Source organism: Hyla sarda, chromosome 7 (assembly GCF_029499605.1).
Source record: "Hyla sarda isolate aHylSar1 chromosome 7, aHylSar1.hap1, whole genome shotgun sequence".
NCBI lineage: Eukaryota > Metazoa > Chordata > Amphibia > Anura > Hylidae > Hyla > Hyla sarda.
In genome coordinates, this window is record NC_079195.1 from 49,273,538 (window position 1) to 49,294,287 (window position 20,750).

The window sequence follows — 20,750 nt, forward strand, 5'->3', positions numbered from 1 at the left end:
GGAGAGCGGAAGGAAGGTAGGAATAATGATGAGCTGGATGGCGCTGCGGCCGGTGGCACTGACGTCAAATTGCAAGTTAGTCCAGCCTGTGCCAGTTAGCACCTAATTAGCATATACCAAAAACGAAGATTACGGACAAACAGCGGGGCGGATCCGGCTACTGATCAGCGTCCCCCATACTACCAGCCAGTGCCGCTGGTTATCGCGGGAGGAGCAAGCTGACAGTTTTCCTTTAAGAATTTCTGTCATATCCCCTCTGTCTCGTCTTTCTTCCAAGCTATACATGTGAACATGTTAAGGTCCTTTAACCTTTTCTGGTAAGTTTTATCCAACCAGAGCAGGGCTCTACCGAATTTAAGAGTTACTTTTATACACCTGAGACTAATTATTTACCCCTCCCCCAGGTGCACTGCAGACTAGGGGAAAAAATGCAAAAGTGGTTTTACCTTGAAAGGTTTGGAACCCTCCCACATTGAGGGGGCAGGGAGTGATGTCATGAGGGGGCGTGGCTATGGTGTCACGAGCTCCCGGCGCCATCTCCGGCGTTTGGAACAGTTTGTACCAAATGCTGAGCAGCGGAGTACCCCTTTAAGTCTGATGTAGCACTATCTGCACAAACCCACAGTTCTTAAAATGGACAGAGATGTCAGCAGAGAGCACTGTGGTCATGATGTCAGCAGAGAGCTCTGTATTCCAAAAAGAAAACCATTTCCTCTGTAGTATTCAGCAGCTAATAAGTACTGGAAGGGTTAAGATTTTTTAATAGAAGTCATTTACAAATCTGTTGAACTTTCTGGCACCAGTTGATAAAAAAAAAAGTTTTCTACGGGAGTACCCCTTTAATGAGTGGCAAAATCAGCTGCAGAAAATATATAGCAGATCCAGTACGTACCCATATAGTGTTTTTTTTTATTTATTTATTAGTTTTTATGCTGTAAAATCGTAGGTCATGATTCTTTTCTGCTTTATCTCATCAGTGTCAGGTTTTCTGAGGGTTTTCTCTCCAACCCCTTTACAAGAACCATGGATTCAATAGCGGTGATTCATGCGGTTCTCTTCCGAACGTATTTGTAAAAGTGTCAGAGTAATTGGCGCTGAACACTTCATTACCCCAAATGTCCACGTCTAAGAAGACTATTGTAGGTGTCAGTTGGTTTTCATTAGCTAAACCTGTTTTCTTTTTACCTCTTCTCCGTCTTCTTTTTTCTTCTGTTTGTTTTGGGCTTCCTGAACAGCTGACGTGTGTTTTTCTTCCATTCGCTTTTATAGTACTCGGGGTTTGGGATAGCTGACCTATTCCCGATCTGGGTTACGTTATTTGGTTTCTACCTTTCCAGGCCTTCCTTCTTGTTAAGACGGCTGAACCACACATGGCAACTTTATCATAATTGCTTCTCTCTTCACTGAGACAAAGTATTCATTTCTAAAGGCGAATACTACAATACTTCCTGGCAATAGGAGGTACGGGATTATGTTCCACAGCACGGAGATCTAGACCAAGATTGTCAAAGCATTTATATTCATGAGAGTGAAATCATGTTTTTAGCCTAAGTAGGCTTCCTGATTCCTTTAAATAAAAGGATGTTATGTTAACAAAAAGCACTTTCTTAGCCTCGACACTGCACAAGATTCTTTAGGAAAAAACTAAAATATCCCCCCCCCCCTTCTTTGTTATGAGTGAAATATAGGAAAGCAATTGAGTGTTCTTGTTATTGGTCAGTTATTTCAAGCGTAGCCTATTTATCAGCTCCACATTATGGGATGTCACAACTTTTACTAGTGGCATATGCCATTTTCACAGCTGACTGGGCCCATATGTAGGTCAGTGACCCGATCAACCTCACTAGTGCTAGAAGGGGCCTTGTATTCTTTTAGTTTCTTGTATTATGGGACCCTGTGACACTGGAGAACCTTGTGTTAAATTCTATTTCTTTCAGCTTATAACTTTAGGAAGACCTGATCAAAGAACATTAGAATTTATACTTATAATATTAAAGGGGTACTCCGGTGAAAACCTTTCTTTTTTTTCTTTTTTTTTTTATCAACTGGTGCCAGAAAGTTAAACAGATTTGTAAATTACTTCTATTAAAAAATCTTCATCCTTCCTATACTTATTAGCTGCTGAATACTACATTGGAAATTATTTTCCGTTTGAAACACAGTGCTCTCTGCTGACATCTCTGTCCATTTTAGGAACTGTCCAGAGTAAAAGGAAATCCCCATAGCAAACATATGCTGTTCTGGACAGTTCCTAAAATGGACAGAGATGTCAGCAGAGAGCACTGTGCTCATGATGTCAGCAGAGAGCTCTGTGTTTCAAACGGAAAAGAATTTCCACTGTAGTATTCCGCAGCTAATAAGTACAGGAAGGATTAAGATTTTTTAATAGAAGTAATTTACAAATCTGTTTAACTTTCTGGCACCAGTTGATTGAAAAAATAAAATAAAAAAAGGTTTCCACGAGAGTACCCCTTTAAGCTGTGGTTGAGTTTGTCACTTTTTCAAGAAGATATTAAAGGGGTACTCCCTTGGAAAACTTTTTTTTTTTTTTTTTTTTTTAAATCAACTGGTGCCAGAAAGTTAAACAGATTTGTAAATTACTTCTATAAAAAAAATCTTAATCCTTCCAGTACTTTTTAGGGGCTGTATACTACAGAGGAAATGCTTATTAGAATCTTTTTAGATTTCTCTGATGTCATGACCATAGTGCTCTCTGCTGACCTCGGACCTCTGTCCATTTTAGGAACTGTCCAGAGCCGCATATGTTTGCTATGGTGATCTTCTCCTGCTCTGGACAGTTCCTAAAATGCACAGCAGAGGTCAACAGAGAGCACTGTGGTCGTGACATCGGAGAAATCTAAAGATAAGCATTTCCTCTGTAGCATATAGCCTTAAAAAGGACTGGAAGGATTAAGATTTTTTTATAGAAGTAATTTACAAATCTGTTTAACTTTCTGGAACCAGTTGATTTAAAAACAAAAAAAAAAGTTTTCCAGGGGAGTACCCCTTTAAAGGGGTACTCCGCTGCTCAGCATTTGGAACAAACACCCCCTATGAGGCCCCTGAGTATAGGGGGTGCCATCTTGGTTGGTTCCACTTCTTTTTCTATTAGTAGGAAACTGTCCTCTACTGAAATATAGCTTAAAGGGGTACTCCGCTGCTCAGCGTTTGGGAAAAACTGTTCCGAACGCTGGAGCTGGGAGCTTGTGATGTCATAGCCCTGCCCCCTCATGATGTCACGCCCCGCCCCCTCAATGCAAGTCTATGGGAGGGGGCGTGACAGCCGTTTGGAAAAAACTCCCCCTATCAGGCCCCTGAGGATAGGGGGTGCCATCTTGGTCGGTTCCATTTCTTTTTCTATTAGTAGGAAACTGTCCTCTACTGAAATATAGCTTAAAGGGGTTCTCCGCTGCTCAGCGTTTGGGGAAAAACTGTTGGAGCTGGAGCTGGGAGCTTGTGACGTCATAGCCCTGCCCCATCATGATGTCACGCCCCGCCCCCTCAATGCAAGCCCCTCCCATAGACTTTCATTGAGGGGGTTGGGCGACGGTGTCACGAGCTCCCAGCGCCGACTCCAGCTTTCGGAACAGTTTCTTCCAAACGCTGAGCAGCGGAGTACCCCTTTAACTTATACATTTTATCGAGAAAATCCCATTACTAGATGGGAGCTTGTGACGTCATAGCCCCCCCCCCCTCATGATGTCACGCCCCTCAATGCCCCCTCCCATAGACTTGCATTGAGGGGGTTGGGCGACGGTGTCACGAGCTCCCAGCCCCGACTCCAGCATTCGGAACAGTTTCTTCCAAACGCTGAGCAGCGGAGTACCCCTTTAACTTATACATTTTATGGAGAAAATCCCATTACTAGATCCAATGAATACTCCTTTGAAATAATATATTGATCTCTTTGGGGATTTGCTTCTGCGTTGGACAGTTTTAAATCGAAGGACAGATGTATAACTTTTCGGCACCAGTTGATTTGAATGTTTTTTTTCCCCCTGGAACAATGGAATGGAACCATAATTAGTATTTACTCTGCACCTTTCTGTTTGTGTCTGAATGGTCTATCCAGGAGACTATACTTAGGACAAACACAATAGCAGGGGAGGTGTCCTATAAAGTCGGAGCTTTACAGGATTCCACGGGAAAGTATGTTCGTACATATCTCACTCTGCTCCAGGACTATTTTTAACTGGGCTATTTGGCTGCATCTAGAATATTGGGGGAGGAAGCCTGTAAGAGGTGGAACATTTCTGTCAGGTAATCTGCGGATAAGCCATTTAAGCAAGGGTACATCATAATTGCTAAGCGCATGTTCCTTTTTTTAGTCATTTATTCCCACTACCCAACTGCTATTTTAACCTCTTTGTTACAGAAGGTGTACCTAATGGGCAGAAGTGGGATTATGCTTTTATCTGCAAGCTCAATCATGAAGAGAGGGGTTTCAGAAACCACCAGAGGTTTCACGAGCAGCCGGCAGAAAAGCCATATTGCTGAGCTGTAGAGAATATTTTTTTTTCTTTCGCATCCTGTATGTATGTATTTGCTTTTCCAAAATGGACATTGGATTCAAATGAAGGGTCTATTCCCACGTACAGTATTCTGCGCAGGATTTGAAGCTGTGTTCAGTCATTCAGTTTTTACACTGAAATCTGCAGCAGAAAATCCTGTGCATCAAATCTGTGGAGAATACTGTACGTGTGAATAGACCATTAAAGGGGTACTCCGGTGAAAACCTTTTTTCTTTTAAATCAACTGGTGGCAGAAAGTTAAACATATTTGTAAATTACTTCTATTCAAAAATCTTAATCCTTCCTGTACTTATTAGCTGCTGAATACTACAGAGGAATTTTTTTTCTTTTTGGAATGCTCTCTGATGACATCACGAGCACAGTTCTCTCTGCTGACATTATTATAATAATAATAATAATAATAATGCTTTATTTATTGTTGTCCTTAGTGGGATTTGAACCCAAGTCCCCAGCACTGCAAGGCAGCAGTGCTAACCACTGAGCCACCATGCTGTCCTTAGCATACATCTGCAATGCATGGTTGCTAAAATGGACAGAGATGTCAGCAGAGAGCAGTGTGCTCGTGATGTAATCAGTGTTCCAAAAAGAAAGGAATTTCCTCTGTAGCATTCAGCAGCTAATAAGTACTGGAAGGATTAAGATTTTTTAATAGAAGTAATTGAGAAATATGTTTAACTTTCTGCAACCAGTTGATTTAAAAGAAAAAAGGTTTTCACTGGAGTACCCCTTTAAGGGCAGTTCCATTAAAATTGCTCTTCAAACATGTTTAACCGATAACGTTGATAGCAACAGGTCAAGTGCTGCTATAGGGCCATGTTATTTTACTTCTCTAACTACAGAATGATTAATTCGAGTCTTAGACCTAATAGTTAAAAAGTAGCAAAGCATTATGGCAGCCATTTAGGGTTGTCATCCATCTTCTCCAATTGGACAGAGGCAGGGGCGGACTGACAGGTCAGGCACTCGGGCACTGCTCGAGGGCTCGCCCCTGGGGGCGCCACACTGCCTGCACTTTTTTTTTTTAAGTTTTAAGGTCGGGCCTGCAGATATTATAAGGAGCTGCAGAGTTTATCTCTATCAGTGTCTTTAGGACACATATTAGCTCTGCTGCTCCTTCCAGGGATCACGGCCCCTTTAAGAAAAAAATATATTCCTTAGCAGACGCCCTGCGCTGGGGATGTCTGCTCTGGTGTGCCCTGACTCCTCCCTACCTTCCCTTCTCAGATGAGATCGCTGGCACTGAAGACTGCTATCTTTCTGTAAGTGCCTTCTCACACACAGCCCTGCATGTGAGGAGGGGGGGGGGGGGGGGGAGTGTATTTGTGTGTTGAACAACCATTGTGTGTTGCAGAACTACAACTCCCAGCATGCCCAGGCAGACATGTGTGGGCATGCTGGGAGTTTTAGTTTTGTAACAGCTGAAGGCATGTTAGGAGGGGGGGGGGGGTCAGTAGCTAGGTATGTGTGTTTTTAACCAGTGTGCCTTTGATTGTTGCAAAACTGCAACTCTGTGATTCTACATATGTTCATGTTTTTTTTTACATAATTTTATTTAAAAAAAATTAAAAGGGGTTGCTTCTATATTTTATTAGATTAGAGGGTTATTTACATGAATTACCATAGGAGACCATTACATGCGATCTTTAGATTAACACTGAAAAATGCAGTGTGATAGAACATCATTGATCACTGTTGTCGGCACTCCATTATTACAGGCTGCTTGCACTATTGAAGTTCTGATGAGACAGGTAAGGGCCCTCCCACCTTCCTCTCAGCTGATCGTGACTCCGCAATTTTATTGCAGTGGTCCCGATCAACCCACTAAGCTAGCCATGAGGTTTTTCCCATTTTCAACTTTGATAAAGGTTTAATGCCAGACATCGGCCTGCATCAGCCTCCTCATTGGTTGATGATGCTGAGCTGCCTGTCGCCGACGCGCATGGGGGCCCCATGATCCTCTATTGCCCGGGGGCCCCATGAATTGTCAGGGACTGTATGTTTCTGTTAATTTTGCCAAATTAAGTTTTGAATTTGCATCCATTTCTGCTTCGTAAAAATAAAGTGGTCTCTCAAGTTACAATGGCCTCAGGTTACAATAGTTTTGAAACCAGACTCTACATACACTGCTACAGACAGTCCAGATCTGTGAAACGTATCAATGGCCAGAAGAACTGACCAATCAGAATGGGCATTCACTGATAAAACCCTTGTATTACTAAAAAAAACTTGTAATACTGAAGTGTATGCACTGACTGGCTGTCTGGTATCGCCCCCTACAGTACAGGGAGGTATTACATGTTCTGTACTCTATTCCTGTGCCACAGTTAGCTGCTTCTATGGACACCAGGTAATGGTGGCTTCATTTTCCTTCTTTAGGACACTGTCTGTTCTGTACAGGACCCTGAAGAAGTTCCTGTCCTCTACATAGACAGTCATTTACAGATTCCAGCAGCTCTTTCTTACTTGTATATGTAAGCACTTACTTTTTTCAAATTTTGGGTGACATTTTGGAGGCATTAGAACCAATTGGCAGGTTTTCATAGAGCTTTGGTCTCAACATACAATAGATTTAACCTACCATGGCCATCCTGGAACCAATTTATTTTGTAACTTGAGGGACCACTGAAGTCTAAATCAGCATTTCCCAATCAATATGCCTTCAGCTGTTGCAAAAAAGCTTTTGGCTGTCCGGGTATGCTGGGAGTTGTAGTTTTGTAACAGCTGGAGGGTGATAGAGTTTCTTGTACGGTAGTCTGACATACCTAAAATACATAACCTACAGTGGTCTGCCATAGTATGTTTCACTAAACTAAGCTGCCAGGATTACTTAGTAGATAAGGTTGAATATAGACACAGGTCCATCAACCTATACAGTGATGATCCAGTGGAAGGCATAGACTCCTATGGAAGAGATGCCAATTGCTTTATAGGAATTTTGCTTCAAAATCCTTTTTGACTGTAATCTTGATAAATCCCTGGATCAATATCCGTCCCTAGAAATCTTGTAGTCATGACTTATAAAATTCTTACTTTCAGGACAATAGACGTTAACTTGGCTTAGTTTTCTGACCACATGGGACATCAGAGGACTAGATTGTTGGCTCGGAGTCCCAAAATTTATTTTGTAAAAAGGAGTTGCTTAAAATTTGCAGCAGTTGGAAATTGTAGTTGGAATGTGTTCAGGGCAGGTGGTGTTTTTGGGAAATAGTATGTAGGCAAAAAGTGGGGACAGGAAGAGTTCTTTCAGTATGGAGGGAGGAGTTGTGAGCAGACAGCAGACAAGAGGACCTGCTCAAGAAACAAGCCGAGACAACTACAAGAGCATGCGAAGAGATGAGCGCAATAGCACACTACAGATACCAAGTGGACCATATTTTTCAGGCATTGGATGGGGGCAAAGGGTTACATGCCAAGGCAACTTCAAACCTAGCAAACAGATGAGCACCAAAGCACAGTACAGATACCAAGTGGACCTTATTTCTCAGGAATTGTATGATGAGGAAAAAGGACTCTTAAGTAGACTTGAGTAGTGGGCATTGGCTGGTAAGAGAAGGCTTTGTTGCACTTTAGCCCTTTCAGGAGCCAGAACTCAATGCTTGTGAGAAACAGAAAAAAGGACCCAACAGGAGGACAACACTAGGCATGGAGGCCCAGAACCGGGATGTCGTGGTGATCAGGAGGTTGGTCACCGAACAACAAGCTTGGGGTTCAGAATGGGACATCAGGCAGATGTACACTAGTAACATGGCAGTGGGATATGACACTTGAAGGTATGGTGCACGGCACAAAAATCTAAAAAAAACAACATATAGAGAATCCATGTGTCATGCTCCATCTCCACAAGTTCCACACTAGGCATAACACAATGTATCAAGTTTTCCTTGAACGTTTCTTTAAGAGACTTAAGGCTATAGTATTAGGTGACATGGATTGTCTTGATATTAGCATTGGCTATAACCATCCACCCTAAAGCTTTTGCATTATCAGAATGGACAACACAAATAGAGAAACATAGCTGCACAGCCACCATTTGTATTTTGATCTACTTGCTTCTCAGCATAATTTTAAAAACTAACAGGTTGTTAGTATACATTTTGATCAAAAAGTACAAGCCCACTCGCCACGTCAAGGCCACCTAGTCAGAGTGGGTCCCTAACCTAACACTGGCGTAGCGCTGGGCGGTGACCATTGCCTCCAAAACACCATGGGGGGGAACGACCCAGTGGCCAGGCAGCCCCACTACTGCCCGAACAAGCCCCTGGCTCTGGGCCACACCACCCCACAGACAAAGCATCACAGAAACAATGGCTGCCACAGAGCACTACACCAGTGTGAACACCTACCATGTGCTCCCGACCAGAGGGCTGGGAGAAAGTTAGGAGGAAACCCTTATGCAGTCTCCTGCTAATTAAAAATGCCTGGGCCTAATGGGTGGAGTGAGGTGCTGGCCCTGGAAGAAGGGAGAGACTACAAATGTACAACAAAAATAGAGAAACATAGCCACACAGCAGAATAGATGTGCTTAGGGTCTGGTAATCTTCTATGAGTTGCATTTTGTGGTTCCTTATGAATTTTGTACCCCATTTTCCCTTCAGAGCCATGGATAGAGAGCTACTAACTGGTGGAAGAACCACCTGGGCTAGGAGCTGTCTCAGCTTGGCCCTTTGCAAAATTATTTAATTTATGGTCCTGGATAGGGAGTCAGACCCAGTAGAAAACATAAAAATAACATTAACTGGAATTAATAAACTCTCCTCACTCAATGATTTTGTGGTGGCCCAGTGCAGGAGATGCCCTCCTGTACCCTTTTTCCATCCTGTGTGGCAGACTCTATTTCAGTGCCCCCTGGGTCCACCTCCATTCTGCAGACCCTAAATGTTTAACAGTGCCTTATGTTATTTATTAATTTATCTTTCTGATGTTAATGTGCTTTTAAATGTGGTTACTAAGGACTTGTGGCTGACCTATGGGAGTCCTCCAAATTGCTCCCTTATATACTTGGGAGGAGCTAATTTAGTTGCAGTTTAGGAGCTGAGGAACATTACAGTCAAGAACTGAGAGTGTCTGGTGTCCTGAGGGAGACCAATGCCTAACCACACAGCCATGCTTCCATCATCAGTGAACCCCCTACAGGTGAAAGTCAAAACCTGGTAAGCAACCTCAGGGGAGAAGTCTAGTCTGTCATAGTCAAGTCTGTCAAATCTAAAGTCAGCGTGGGATTGCATTATTCAGTCCAAGTCCACTACAAGTCCCAGCGAGCCCTCAAGTCTCCTAAAGTCATTGGTCACCTCCTTGGGCCTAACTGAGCTGTAAAGACTATAACATCTGTTTGCCTCAGTAAAGCTGCCGTTGTTCCGTAACCTTGCATCAGAGTGATTATTTGCACCGCGCCTGGCCCAGGAACCAGCGGCCGTACCTCGGGTGGTGTAGAGGATAACTACGCCCTGGCATCACGAACACAAGGGGCTAATGCTATCTTCCACTTGTGCAATAACAAATATGTGGAGCCAACTCTACTGTTCGGGATACCATTTATAGCCTAGCCGATGGCTCAGTATCTTTGCCTTCAAGACTTCACTCTTTTAATTTCACATTGAAGAAGTGAAGGCGGCCTAAGACAACTGCTGCCGATCCCCTGTCAATGTGAAAATAAACACAACCACATTTAAGGATAAACTTTCTTTTTATTCAAAGGGTCAAGTAATGGGGAAATAATTCTTTTGACATTGGAAAAGAATGAAGAATATCCAGAGTAAGGTTGCTGGATAGTTTTCCTTTTGATCCATAGTCAGTTTCTATGTCTCTGTTTGCTTGCACTCACTGCCAAAAGGAGAGCGCCAGACTTGAATGTCAATTCCTACTGATTCAGCAACATTTGCCAAACCAGCTTCCAGGAACATGGGGCTAGAATCATAACTGTACATTTCCCAGAACCCTGAGACTTCAAACACATTTGGCTACGAGAAAACATCAGATCTATCAGCTGGACATCGAATTACCAGATACACATTTTTTTAGTGCTCAGGCAAATCTAGAGAGCCAAATGTAACTGCAGTCTAGATTTTTCCCTTCATTCCTCTGCACTGGTCTTGATGCGTTTAGTCACGGTATAAAGAGCATTTGCCCCCAAAAATAAAACTAGTCCATCTATTATTATCTCTTGGAAGGTGATTATAATCCTTACAGAGATTAATCTTTTACAGATTCTTTAGGGTATCGCTCCTTTGGAAAATATATGCAGAATAACTCTCATTTGCATCCTTTTTCCCAATAATTTCCAAGAGCTACTACACTGGAATCTCATCCAGCCAATCAGATCTCTAATGTGCACTGACAAGGAGCAGCAACTCTTGGACAATGCTGTCTATGGATTGGTGTCTCTGGTTTGGCTAATAGTCCATTGTGTAGTGACCATGCTGAGTTACAGAAGCTCATCCCCCACTGAAGTGAATGACAGCTGCAGTAACCCAACATGACCACTACACAATGTACAGAGCTGTCGACTTCTATCTGTTTACTGTTTATGCTGGCACCTGATTGGCAGGGGTTCTGGGTGTTGGACACAAAATGATATATCCTGAGGATAGGTCAACAAAAAAAACATAGAGTTACAAGGTGGGTTACTAGAGAGGTTGCATCATTTTTTTTATTTTAAATGTACTTCAAATCGGAAAAAATGAATTGCCTTTTTAAAGGAAATTTTTCACACCCACATTAGCAAGAAATCTTAAGGGAATTTGACATTTTCTGCAACCCTAAAACCCATAACTAAAAATGATGTTATAAACTGACAGAACCCTAACAAACCCCAAAATAAGTCAGTGGGGTCCATCAGACACCCTTTGGATCAGTCATCTGATGCCCTCTGTAATAACCTTGTGGTTCTGCTGTGAATGAAAGACACAATGCAGATGTGAACAGGGCCTAGAGTTTATTCACTAGTAAGCGTACACTAACGCAATATCATGGTCTGCAATATACTATTTCATAGTTGATCATTCGGTACAGGTTCTGTTCACACTAGGGGTAATGGGGTCTGCCTGCTGCTTTAGTCCTCAGCAATGTCTTTGCAGGGACAAATACCATAACCTCAATTGATCAAATAAAGTCAATGGGGCCCATAAAGATTTGCCAGTATCCATTCAAAAACTCGTCTGGGATAGCTTTCATGGTTCCCTTACAAACATTAGCCATGACGCCATTTTGAATAGAGCCATAGCCCATTGTAATAATGCAGGTTTTGACCTTTATCATTTTTTCATTGTAAGAAGGGTGCATTGCACCTTTAAGATGCTTGACAAAACCTCACGATTTACAGTATCGTTGGGACTCTCTGACATGTATTTGCTCTTTTTCTTTACAGTACAAGAATTACATTATGCAGGAGCCGATTTTCGCAGACCCTGCCCGCTTCCAATAATGTTCTTTCCTCGAGCTGTATAGTTTTCAAATCTGTCCTATTGCTATGTAAATTAGATTCAGTGACATGGACATTACTTTCTGCTCTCTCTCTCTCTCACTCTTCTACTCTTAAATGATGTTTTTGGAACCATTCCCCTGTTTCTTGTAACTGTTACATGCTCCAGTTAAGTTTGCATAGACTTCTCATTTTATTCTTAGAGATTTCCCAAAGCCTAATTCCAGCCACCCTGCTGAGTCCAACTTCCCTCCTCAGTCCCCCCGAAAAAAAAGGAAAAAAAAACAAACAAACTTACCAGCCAATTCCTGCCTGTGTTCAATTACCTCCCTACACTACGACGAGAGCGCACAACAGCATAGAGATCAACACTGTCTTAATATTCCGCTCTATGAATATTCACTATACAGAGGCAAGTTCTCAAGTAAAGCAGCAACGTGCCACCCAAAAAAATGAAATCTTTTTGAGAAGATATCACAGTAAACAAACCCATGTTTGCCTAAGGAAACTCTCCCAGCAATCTCGGAGTAACACGGATGCTTCTGCTAATGATCCCAAAGCCCTTAATGTGGTTTCTCCAGTTAAATTGATTCATGAATTTTGAAGAGAACATTATCTAATGAATTTTCTTTGAATAGAAAGCAATTAAAAGGACAAATCAGTCTGATTAACCCCACAGCCAACCTACTGCCACATTCGGTGTACGATTTGAAATTATATCATAGGAAAAAACTGGAGCAGATTTGCTATCTTTCTGCCCTCTGCTAATCCATGTAAATTAATGAACAAAAAAGTTAATTTCTTTGGTGACCTTCTTTTGGTATCACCTGGATTATGCTTATGTTTAATTTGCTTAATGTTACAATATTAAAGACCAAACATACTTTTTTTTTTTTTTTTGGTGCCTCTTAACAAAGTGATTATCATTCCCTTCAGTCTCAAATAATTTTTTTTATTCATTTAAACAGCATGAAAAGTGCGCGCGACGAGCCTTCCGGGCAAACTTAAGTAACTTTGGTGGAAGCTCAAGAGTTCAATGACATTTTTACTTCGATAGAGAGAAATGTTAATGGATATAATTACGGAGATGTGGAGATATATGGACGTCCTGGAATAATGGATAGTCCTTGCTATAGAAGGGGGAGGTTGGAACCTGCTAATAGAAGTGTGAATGTGCGTGGAATCTGGTCTAAAAATTCCTACAATAGACTATATGGGTTAATTAGACTGTAAGAAGATGTATATGTGCAAGTGTACCCTACAAATCATGTGGATTTTCTTATCACCAATTGAATTTTGGGTGCCCCCCAGGTCGCCACTTCGAGGATACTTTGCACCAGGGGGTTTCAAATAACTTGACCAAATGGCATCAATCAGGAAGCCCAGGATGCCTACAGGTAACTATTAGGCCAACATGTGAACACCCAAGTCTTAGCATCCTTGTGTATAACAAAACTCCTCATCTCCATAGCCCCTTTAAACCACTGATGAGAACTCTATATAATAGCTCAGAGTTCTACTAAGCTGTAGTATGGTACCCATAGACATCCATGAGGTCATAGGTACTCCTTGCCTCCTGTTTCAAGCATTGTATTACCGATATATCCTCCACTAATAGAATAGCTTCTACAGAAGAAATATGCTGTACACCATAACGTAACACATACTGTACAATATCTCCACCCCTCACATTTTTGTAAATATTTTACTATATTTTGTGTTTTGTGACAACACAGAAGAAATTAGACTCTTCTACAATGTAAAGTAGTGAAAGCACGTCCTATATAACAGTGTTTAATGTTGTCCCCTCAAAATAACACACAGCCATTTATGTCTAAACCTTGGCAACAAAAGTGACTACATCCCTAAGTGGAAACATCCAATTTGGGCCTAAAGTGTTAATATTTTGTGTGGCCACCATTATTTTCCAGCACTGCCTTAAAGGAGAACTCCGGTATGGGAAAAAAAAAAAAACTTATCCCCTATCCTAAGCATAGGGGATAAGTGTTAGACCGCGGGGGGTCCGACAGCTGGGGCCCCCTGCGATCTCCTGTATGGGGACCCGGCTCGCTCCTGCTCAATGCAGGAGCCAAGCGTTTTCGACCACAGCCGAAGCTGCGGCCGACACGCCCCCTCCATTCACTTCTATGGCAGGGCCTGAGATTGCAGAAGGCAGCACTCCATCCCTGCCATATAAGTGAATGGAGGGGGCGTGTCGGCCGCAGATACGGCTGTGGTCGAAAACGCTCGGCTCCTGCATTGAGCAGGAGCGAGCCGGGTTCCCGTATAGGAGATCACAGGGGGCCCCAGCTGTCGGACCCCCCCGCGATCTAACACTTATCCCCTATGCTTAGTATAGGGGATACGTTTTTTTTTCCCCATACCGAAGTTCTCCTTTAAGCCTCTTTGGCATAGAGTTCACCAGAACTTCACAGGTTATCACTGGTGTCCTCTTCCACTTCTCCATGACGACATCACGGAGCTGGTGAATGTTAGAGACCTTGCGCATCTCCATCTTCCATTTGAGGATGCCCCACAGATTTTCCATAGCGTTTAGGTCTGGAGACATGATCAATCTTTACCCTCATCTTAATGTAATGTGTGAGATTAACAGGTAGCTACAGCACTCTATCACTTCATGTCCCTATGTTTATTGCTACCTTCAGAAGTCAGCTCAAGAAACAAGGAATAGAGCGACTGCCACTCAACTGCAGATCAATAAGTGTTTATGGATTTAGCATTCTATAAATAATCTTCATTTTGTCCAAACAAGTAAAAAGGACATTGAAAGTTTAAATAGGTTGTCCAAACACACTGTTCCTACATGGTCTAACATGGACATGAAGAGAAGCCTCTTTACACTAGGCTACAGTTGTGAGGCAACTGGCTGCCTTTTTGAATAGAAGTAATTTACAAATGTTTAACTTTCTGGCACCAGTTGATAATAAATAAAAAATAACGTTTTCCACGGGAGTACCCCTTTAAATGGAATAGGACCCAACTACAGTATTCGCATGGCGTGCCTCGGCAATCGTACCATGGAACACACAATTACGTCTCAGTACCCAATATCAAATTAGATGGAAGAGTAAGCCTGGACAACATGAAAAAGAGCAAGAAAGCAACTAATAACAATAAGGGTGTAAATTTATCAGTGGCTTCAGTGGTTCACAAATGTATGCCTAACCCTCTCGATGTTTGCACTAAATGCTGCAAGTTGCAAAGTAGTATGTATTTCTGCGGTTGTTCAAAAATATGCAAATTTTTTTTGCCGACGCCTACCATTTCTAAATTACCTCCCTAAACGTTTGTCCTACTCCTCTTCATTGCTTGCATAAGTTGAGTGAACTGACAGATTTCAGCAGGGCCTCCCAACCAACCCGCGATGGCAGATGTTAGAAGAAAAAGTCAGCATTTTTGGTTTATGTTACTTTTCATTTATTGTTTAAATTTTAGATGCATTTTTTTAGATGTCCCCCACAAAGAGTGAGGTCAGGTTATGAAGATAGGATATAAGGACGGGAAATGAGGTCAGGATATTACAACGGGATATGAGGTCAGGATATTACAACAGCATATGAGGTCAGGATATTACAATGGTATATGAGGTCAGGATATTACAATGGTATATGAGGTCAGGATATTACAACGGGATATGATGTCAGGATATTAAAACGAGATATGAGGTCAGGATATGAGAATGGCATATGAGGTTGGGAATATGAGGTCAGGATCGGAGGACGGGATGTGAGGTTTTGCATATGAGGTCGGGATACGAGGACGGGAAATGAGAACGGAATATGAGGTAAGGATATGAGGATGGGATGTGAGGTTGGCATATGAGGTTTGGAAATGAGGATGAGATAGGAGGTCGGGAGATGAGGAGGGGATATAATGGTGGCAAATGAGGTCAGAATATGAGGATCGGATATGAGAATGGGATATGATGACGAGATATAAGGATGAGATATGAGAAGAGAATATGAGGTCAGGTTATGAGGTGTGCTATGAGAATGGGATATGATGACAGGATATGAAGACCGGATATGAGGTTGGCCTATGAGGACGAGATATGAGGTTGGGAAATGAGGATTCAATATGAGGTTGGGATATGAGGACGGGATATGATGTCGGGATATGAGGACGGGATATGAGGTTGGGAAATGAGGATTCAATATGAGGTTGGGATATGATGTCGGGATATGAGGACGGGATATGATGTCGGGATATGAGTACGGGATATGAGGTTGGGATACGTGGAACCGGATATGAGAAGGGAATATTAGGTCTGATATGATGTCAGAATATGAGGACCGGATATGAAGTTGGCCTATGAGGATGAGATATGGATAAGAGGATAAGAGGACGGCATGTAAGGTTGGCATATGAGGTTAGGATACAAGGACAGGATATGAGAAGGGAATATTAGGTCTGATATGATGTCAGAATATGAGGACCGGATATGAAGTTGGCCTATGAGGATGAGATATGCAGTCGGGAAATGAGGATGGGATATTAGGGTGGGATATGAGGAGGGCATATGATGTCGGAAAATGAAGAGGGGATATAAGGGTGTGATATGAGGTCAAAATATGAGGATGGGATAAAAGGACAGGATATGAGGCCGGGATATGAGAACAGTATATGAGGACGGGATATGAGGCCGGGATATGGGAACAGTATATGAAGTCGGGACATGAGGATAAGAGCGTCATTGTTGCTTTTCCTCTCCCATAAGATTTGGCTTGGATGACCAGGCAGCACTGGCTACTTTGCTAGTCCAAAAATAAAAAATACTAAATTATCACAACAAACATCAGGAGCGCCCCCGAACCATCATGGGAACTTCCCAATAAATTGAGAAAAATTCTAAGAAACTCAGATCTCCAAAAATGTAATTTGACGAGGGGACAATTTCCCTGAATAAAAAAATGTTACATTTAATGCAGAGTTTCCCAACCAGTGTGACTCCAGCTGTTGCAAAACTACAACTCCCAGCATGCCCGGACAGCCGTTGGCTGTCCGGGCATGCTGGGAGTTGTAGTTTTGCAACAGCTGGAAGCACACTGGATGGAAAACACAAACTAATCTCTGTATTCCTACGTGTCACTTACATCACTGAGGTTTTTCGTTCTCTTCAGACTCATTCCAGAAAAACGTGCTGTTGGTTCTGCTGAAGAACGTGACGATGGGAAAGACGATCACCTACAAGGAACTCGCTGAGCTCAGCGGCAACGCCAAAGCTGCGAGAGCCGTGGGAGGAGCCATGAGAAACAACCCGGTAAGGAAGTAAAAACCTATCGGAAATGTTCATAACTCTCGTTTGGATTTATGATTTCTAAAATTTTATGACACGCACATATGTATTGTAATTAACTTCTATAGCATCTTGTAAATTACTTTGCAATTAGAGAGTATGCCATCTGTTAAATTTAAACCGCTTAACATCATCACTTTTATTATAGCCGGGAACTCGCTCCTCTGCGGCAACGACATGCAGACGGCACTACAGTAGTTTGTGTACTTGTAAAAACAGAATAATGTACTAGTCCATTAATGGTCGGTGTAATTCACGGCTGATGTCTCGGTGACGTTGTCTTCTACGAAGTCATTTTTTTAAGGGGTATTTATTATTATTTTTTTAATTATTAAATAAATAAATAAAAATACACAACCCTATATATTATCTATTTCATCCAATTTTTACAAATATTTTTAAACTTCTTTTTCCCATTAACACTTGTCCTACCTACCATTAGTTGATAAAATTATTATTATTTTTTTAATCAAATTTTCTTGAACCTTTGGGACCTGATATGAGAGCCATATTCTTACAATTAATAATCGTGTATAAAATAATAAGTTAAGCACTAATGCACCCTTAAAGGAGTACTCCTGTGGAAAACAATTTATTTTAAATCAACTGATGCCATAAAGTTAAAAAGATTAGTAAATTACTTCTAATTAAAAAACCTAATCCTTCCAGTACTTATCAGCTGCTGTATGCTCCACAGGAAGTTATTTTCTTTTTTAATTTATTTTCTGTCTGATCACAGTGCTCTCTGCTGACACCTCTGTCCATGTCAGGAACTGTCCAGAGTAGGAGCAAATCCACAAATCAAACCTCTCCTCCTCTGTCCTCCTCCAGACCCCTCTGTCCTCCTCCAGACCCCTCTGTCCTCCTCCCCCAGATTTCTCTGTCCTCCTCCTCCAGACCCCTGTGTCCTCCTCCTCCAGACCCCTGTGTCCTCCTCCTCCAGACCCCTCTGTCCTCCCCCTCCAGACTCCTCTTTCCTCCTCCAGACTCCTCTGTCATCCTCCAGACCCCTCTGTCCTCCCCCTCCAGACCCCTCTTTCCTCCTCCTCCAGACCCCTATGTCCTCCTCCTGACTCCTCGTCCTCCTTCTCCAGACCCCTTTGTCCTCCTCCTCCAGACTCCTTTGTCCTCTTCCTCCAGATGCCTCTGTCCTCCTCCTGACCCCTCTGTCCTCCTCCTGACCCCTCTGTCCTCCTCCTGACTCTTCTGTCCTCTTCCTCCAGACTTCTTTGTCCTCCTCCTCCAGACCCCTATGTCCTCCTTCTGACCCCTCTGTCCTCCTCCAGACTCCTCTGTCCTCCTCCTGACTCCTCTATTCTTTTCCTGACTCCTCTGTCCTCCTCCAGACTCCTCTGCCCTCCTCCAGACTCCTCTGTCCTCCTCCTCCAGACTCCTCTGCTGCTGGGGACCCCCCGTGATGAAAATTATTTCAACCAGTTGTTCCTCCTGCAAAATTTAACAGTATACATTGTTTTAACCAACCAATGACAGATTATCTTTATCTGAAAAGAAGTCGGACATGTTTAAAATTTTTAGTGGGTCGCTGGACAAAATACCTTTTTCCTGAGGAAAGACCTTTTGTCTATAAGCAAATCAGGATATCAGAAAAAAATGTTCTCAGATGACTGAGCGGCCTATCACTGCCGAGGCCAGTTCGTCTTGGAAGATTGGACGGTAAGAGACAGGTCCTGTTCTGGAGATCGCAGGTTGCCCCAGAGGACGGATCCTCCACAATCCGACACATCTCCCCTATCCTGTGAATAGGGGATACGTTTTTCAAAACTGGAGTCCCCTCTAACATTTGGACAACAGCTATATAATATGTATGGCAACTTTAGTCCCTTTCTTCATTCTGTAGGGTTGTAAGAGGAGGGGACAGATGGAGTAGATTTGCTGTCTGTAACCACTGAGTAGAGCTAAGTAAAGTTACAGAAAGATTTGATAAACCCGAATGAAGCATTGATTTTTTTAGACTTGAAAAAGTAGTTCTGTTTTGCAAGTGCTCTGATTTCCCAAGAAAAGTCTGGTACCTGGAAAGCAAAAGTACTTTTTCAAGATTTAATGAGTCGATGGCCGCCTCATTAGATTCAGGTTCGCCAGATGTTACTGTAGATATTCTCACTTTGATGTGGGGATACGTCAAAACTTTTGATTGGTTGGGGTCTGGGTGCTGAGACCCCTACCGATTAGAAGAACGAGTTAGTAAAAGCATTTAGATAAGCATTTCTCTTCCCATACTACTTCTTGCTGCAGGAGACAGACTATTGAAGTCTATGGACCACACCTCTTGCAGAGAGCATTCAGCCAATTGCTTTACTGCTTTTGCTCTAATGATCGGTTGGTGTCTTAATGCCCAAACCTCAACTGATCAAAACATTTGGCATGTCACTATGACAAGTGAAATATTTTTTTTAACAATTTCAAGTAAAAAAAAAAATAACCCAGAAAATGCATGTCAAGCCAGTTCTAATGCTTGATCTCTACCCTATGTGAACAAACAAACTTTTCCACCTATACTTCTTTACTAGGCTATATAATGTTTTCTTTAGGTATTTCTTCATATAATCATTGCTATATAATAAAACTTTTGCATACATTTCTAAAAGGAAAAAAAGAGTCCAATAAGAGTGTCCAAAAAGAATAATGGTCCAAAAAAATAACGGATTAAAAAAATTCTGTTGTTAGAAAGTTGCTTTAACCCTTTTGTAGCCTGGCCGGCGACACATTATTACAATTATTTATTTTTATTTCTGAGTCTGCCTTGCGTCTTTATTGCCACCTTCTCTGCCACCCCACCACATCAAGTTTTCGTTCCTGCTCAATTATTTTTAATTGTTGACAGATTTCACTCACACGTTTCACAAACCTTTTCAGCCCCGTCTGATTTCTCAACAAAAGCAAACTTGGCTACACACGGGTGGCAACATGAGGCTATTTAATGGATACAATGTCCATTTTACATTGGTGACTCACCGAGGAATGTTGGCACTCAGCTGACCCACATAACCAGAGTGGGAAAAACTAAGTCCAGTGGGCAGCTTCCAGGGGAGAGGGATATAGACATTGGAGACTTGCCACTTGTTGCACAAAGAAGCCATGCATATGTTCCTACAGGAAAAGTGCTCGGGATTTAACAAAGGATTAAAATAAAAGTGTCAGTGCCAGTGAAAGCGAGAACTGACAGCAGAGCAACCCTACACTACGGGCAGAATTTGCTTCATTAGAAAGTCATATGGAATGTATGAATATTGTAACATGTTATGATTAATAATTAGCAGATAATCAAAAAAAGGCTTGAGGTTTTCGCTGTTTCAATTCCGATGTCATAATAAAATTGTTGTATCTAAACATTTCACTATAGGTCTTGGTCCGAAGATAAAAATTGATACCATAATCAAAAGAAATACAGATTAAATAATTATATTTTACATTTGTACTGCAGTAAGAATATAAATGAGAAACGGGTGTTTCAGTCTAACTTTGA

The 20,750-nt window shown here is 42.1% G+C and overlaps 1 protein-coding gene across 3 annotated transcripts in view; it reads left to right on the top strand.

The window, feature by feature from the left end:
• The window catches only part of MGMT (O-6-methylguanine-DNA methyltransferase), a 453,528-nt gene that overhangs the window by 389,307 nt on the left and 43,471 nt on the right, over positions 1–20,750 (top strand). For all 3 annotated transcript variants that reach the window (XM_056529548.1, XM_056529549.1, XM_056529550.1), the window contains exon 5: positions 17,091–17,230. In XM_056529548.1, the coding sequence (XP_056385523.1) occupies positions 17,091–17,230 (140 nt within the window). The remainder of the gene's footprint in view (positions 1–17,090; positions 17,231–20,750) is intronic.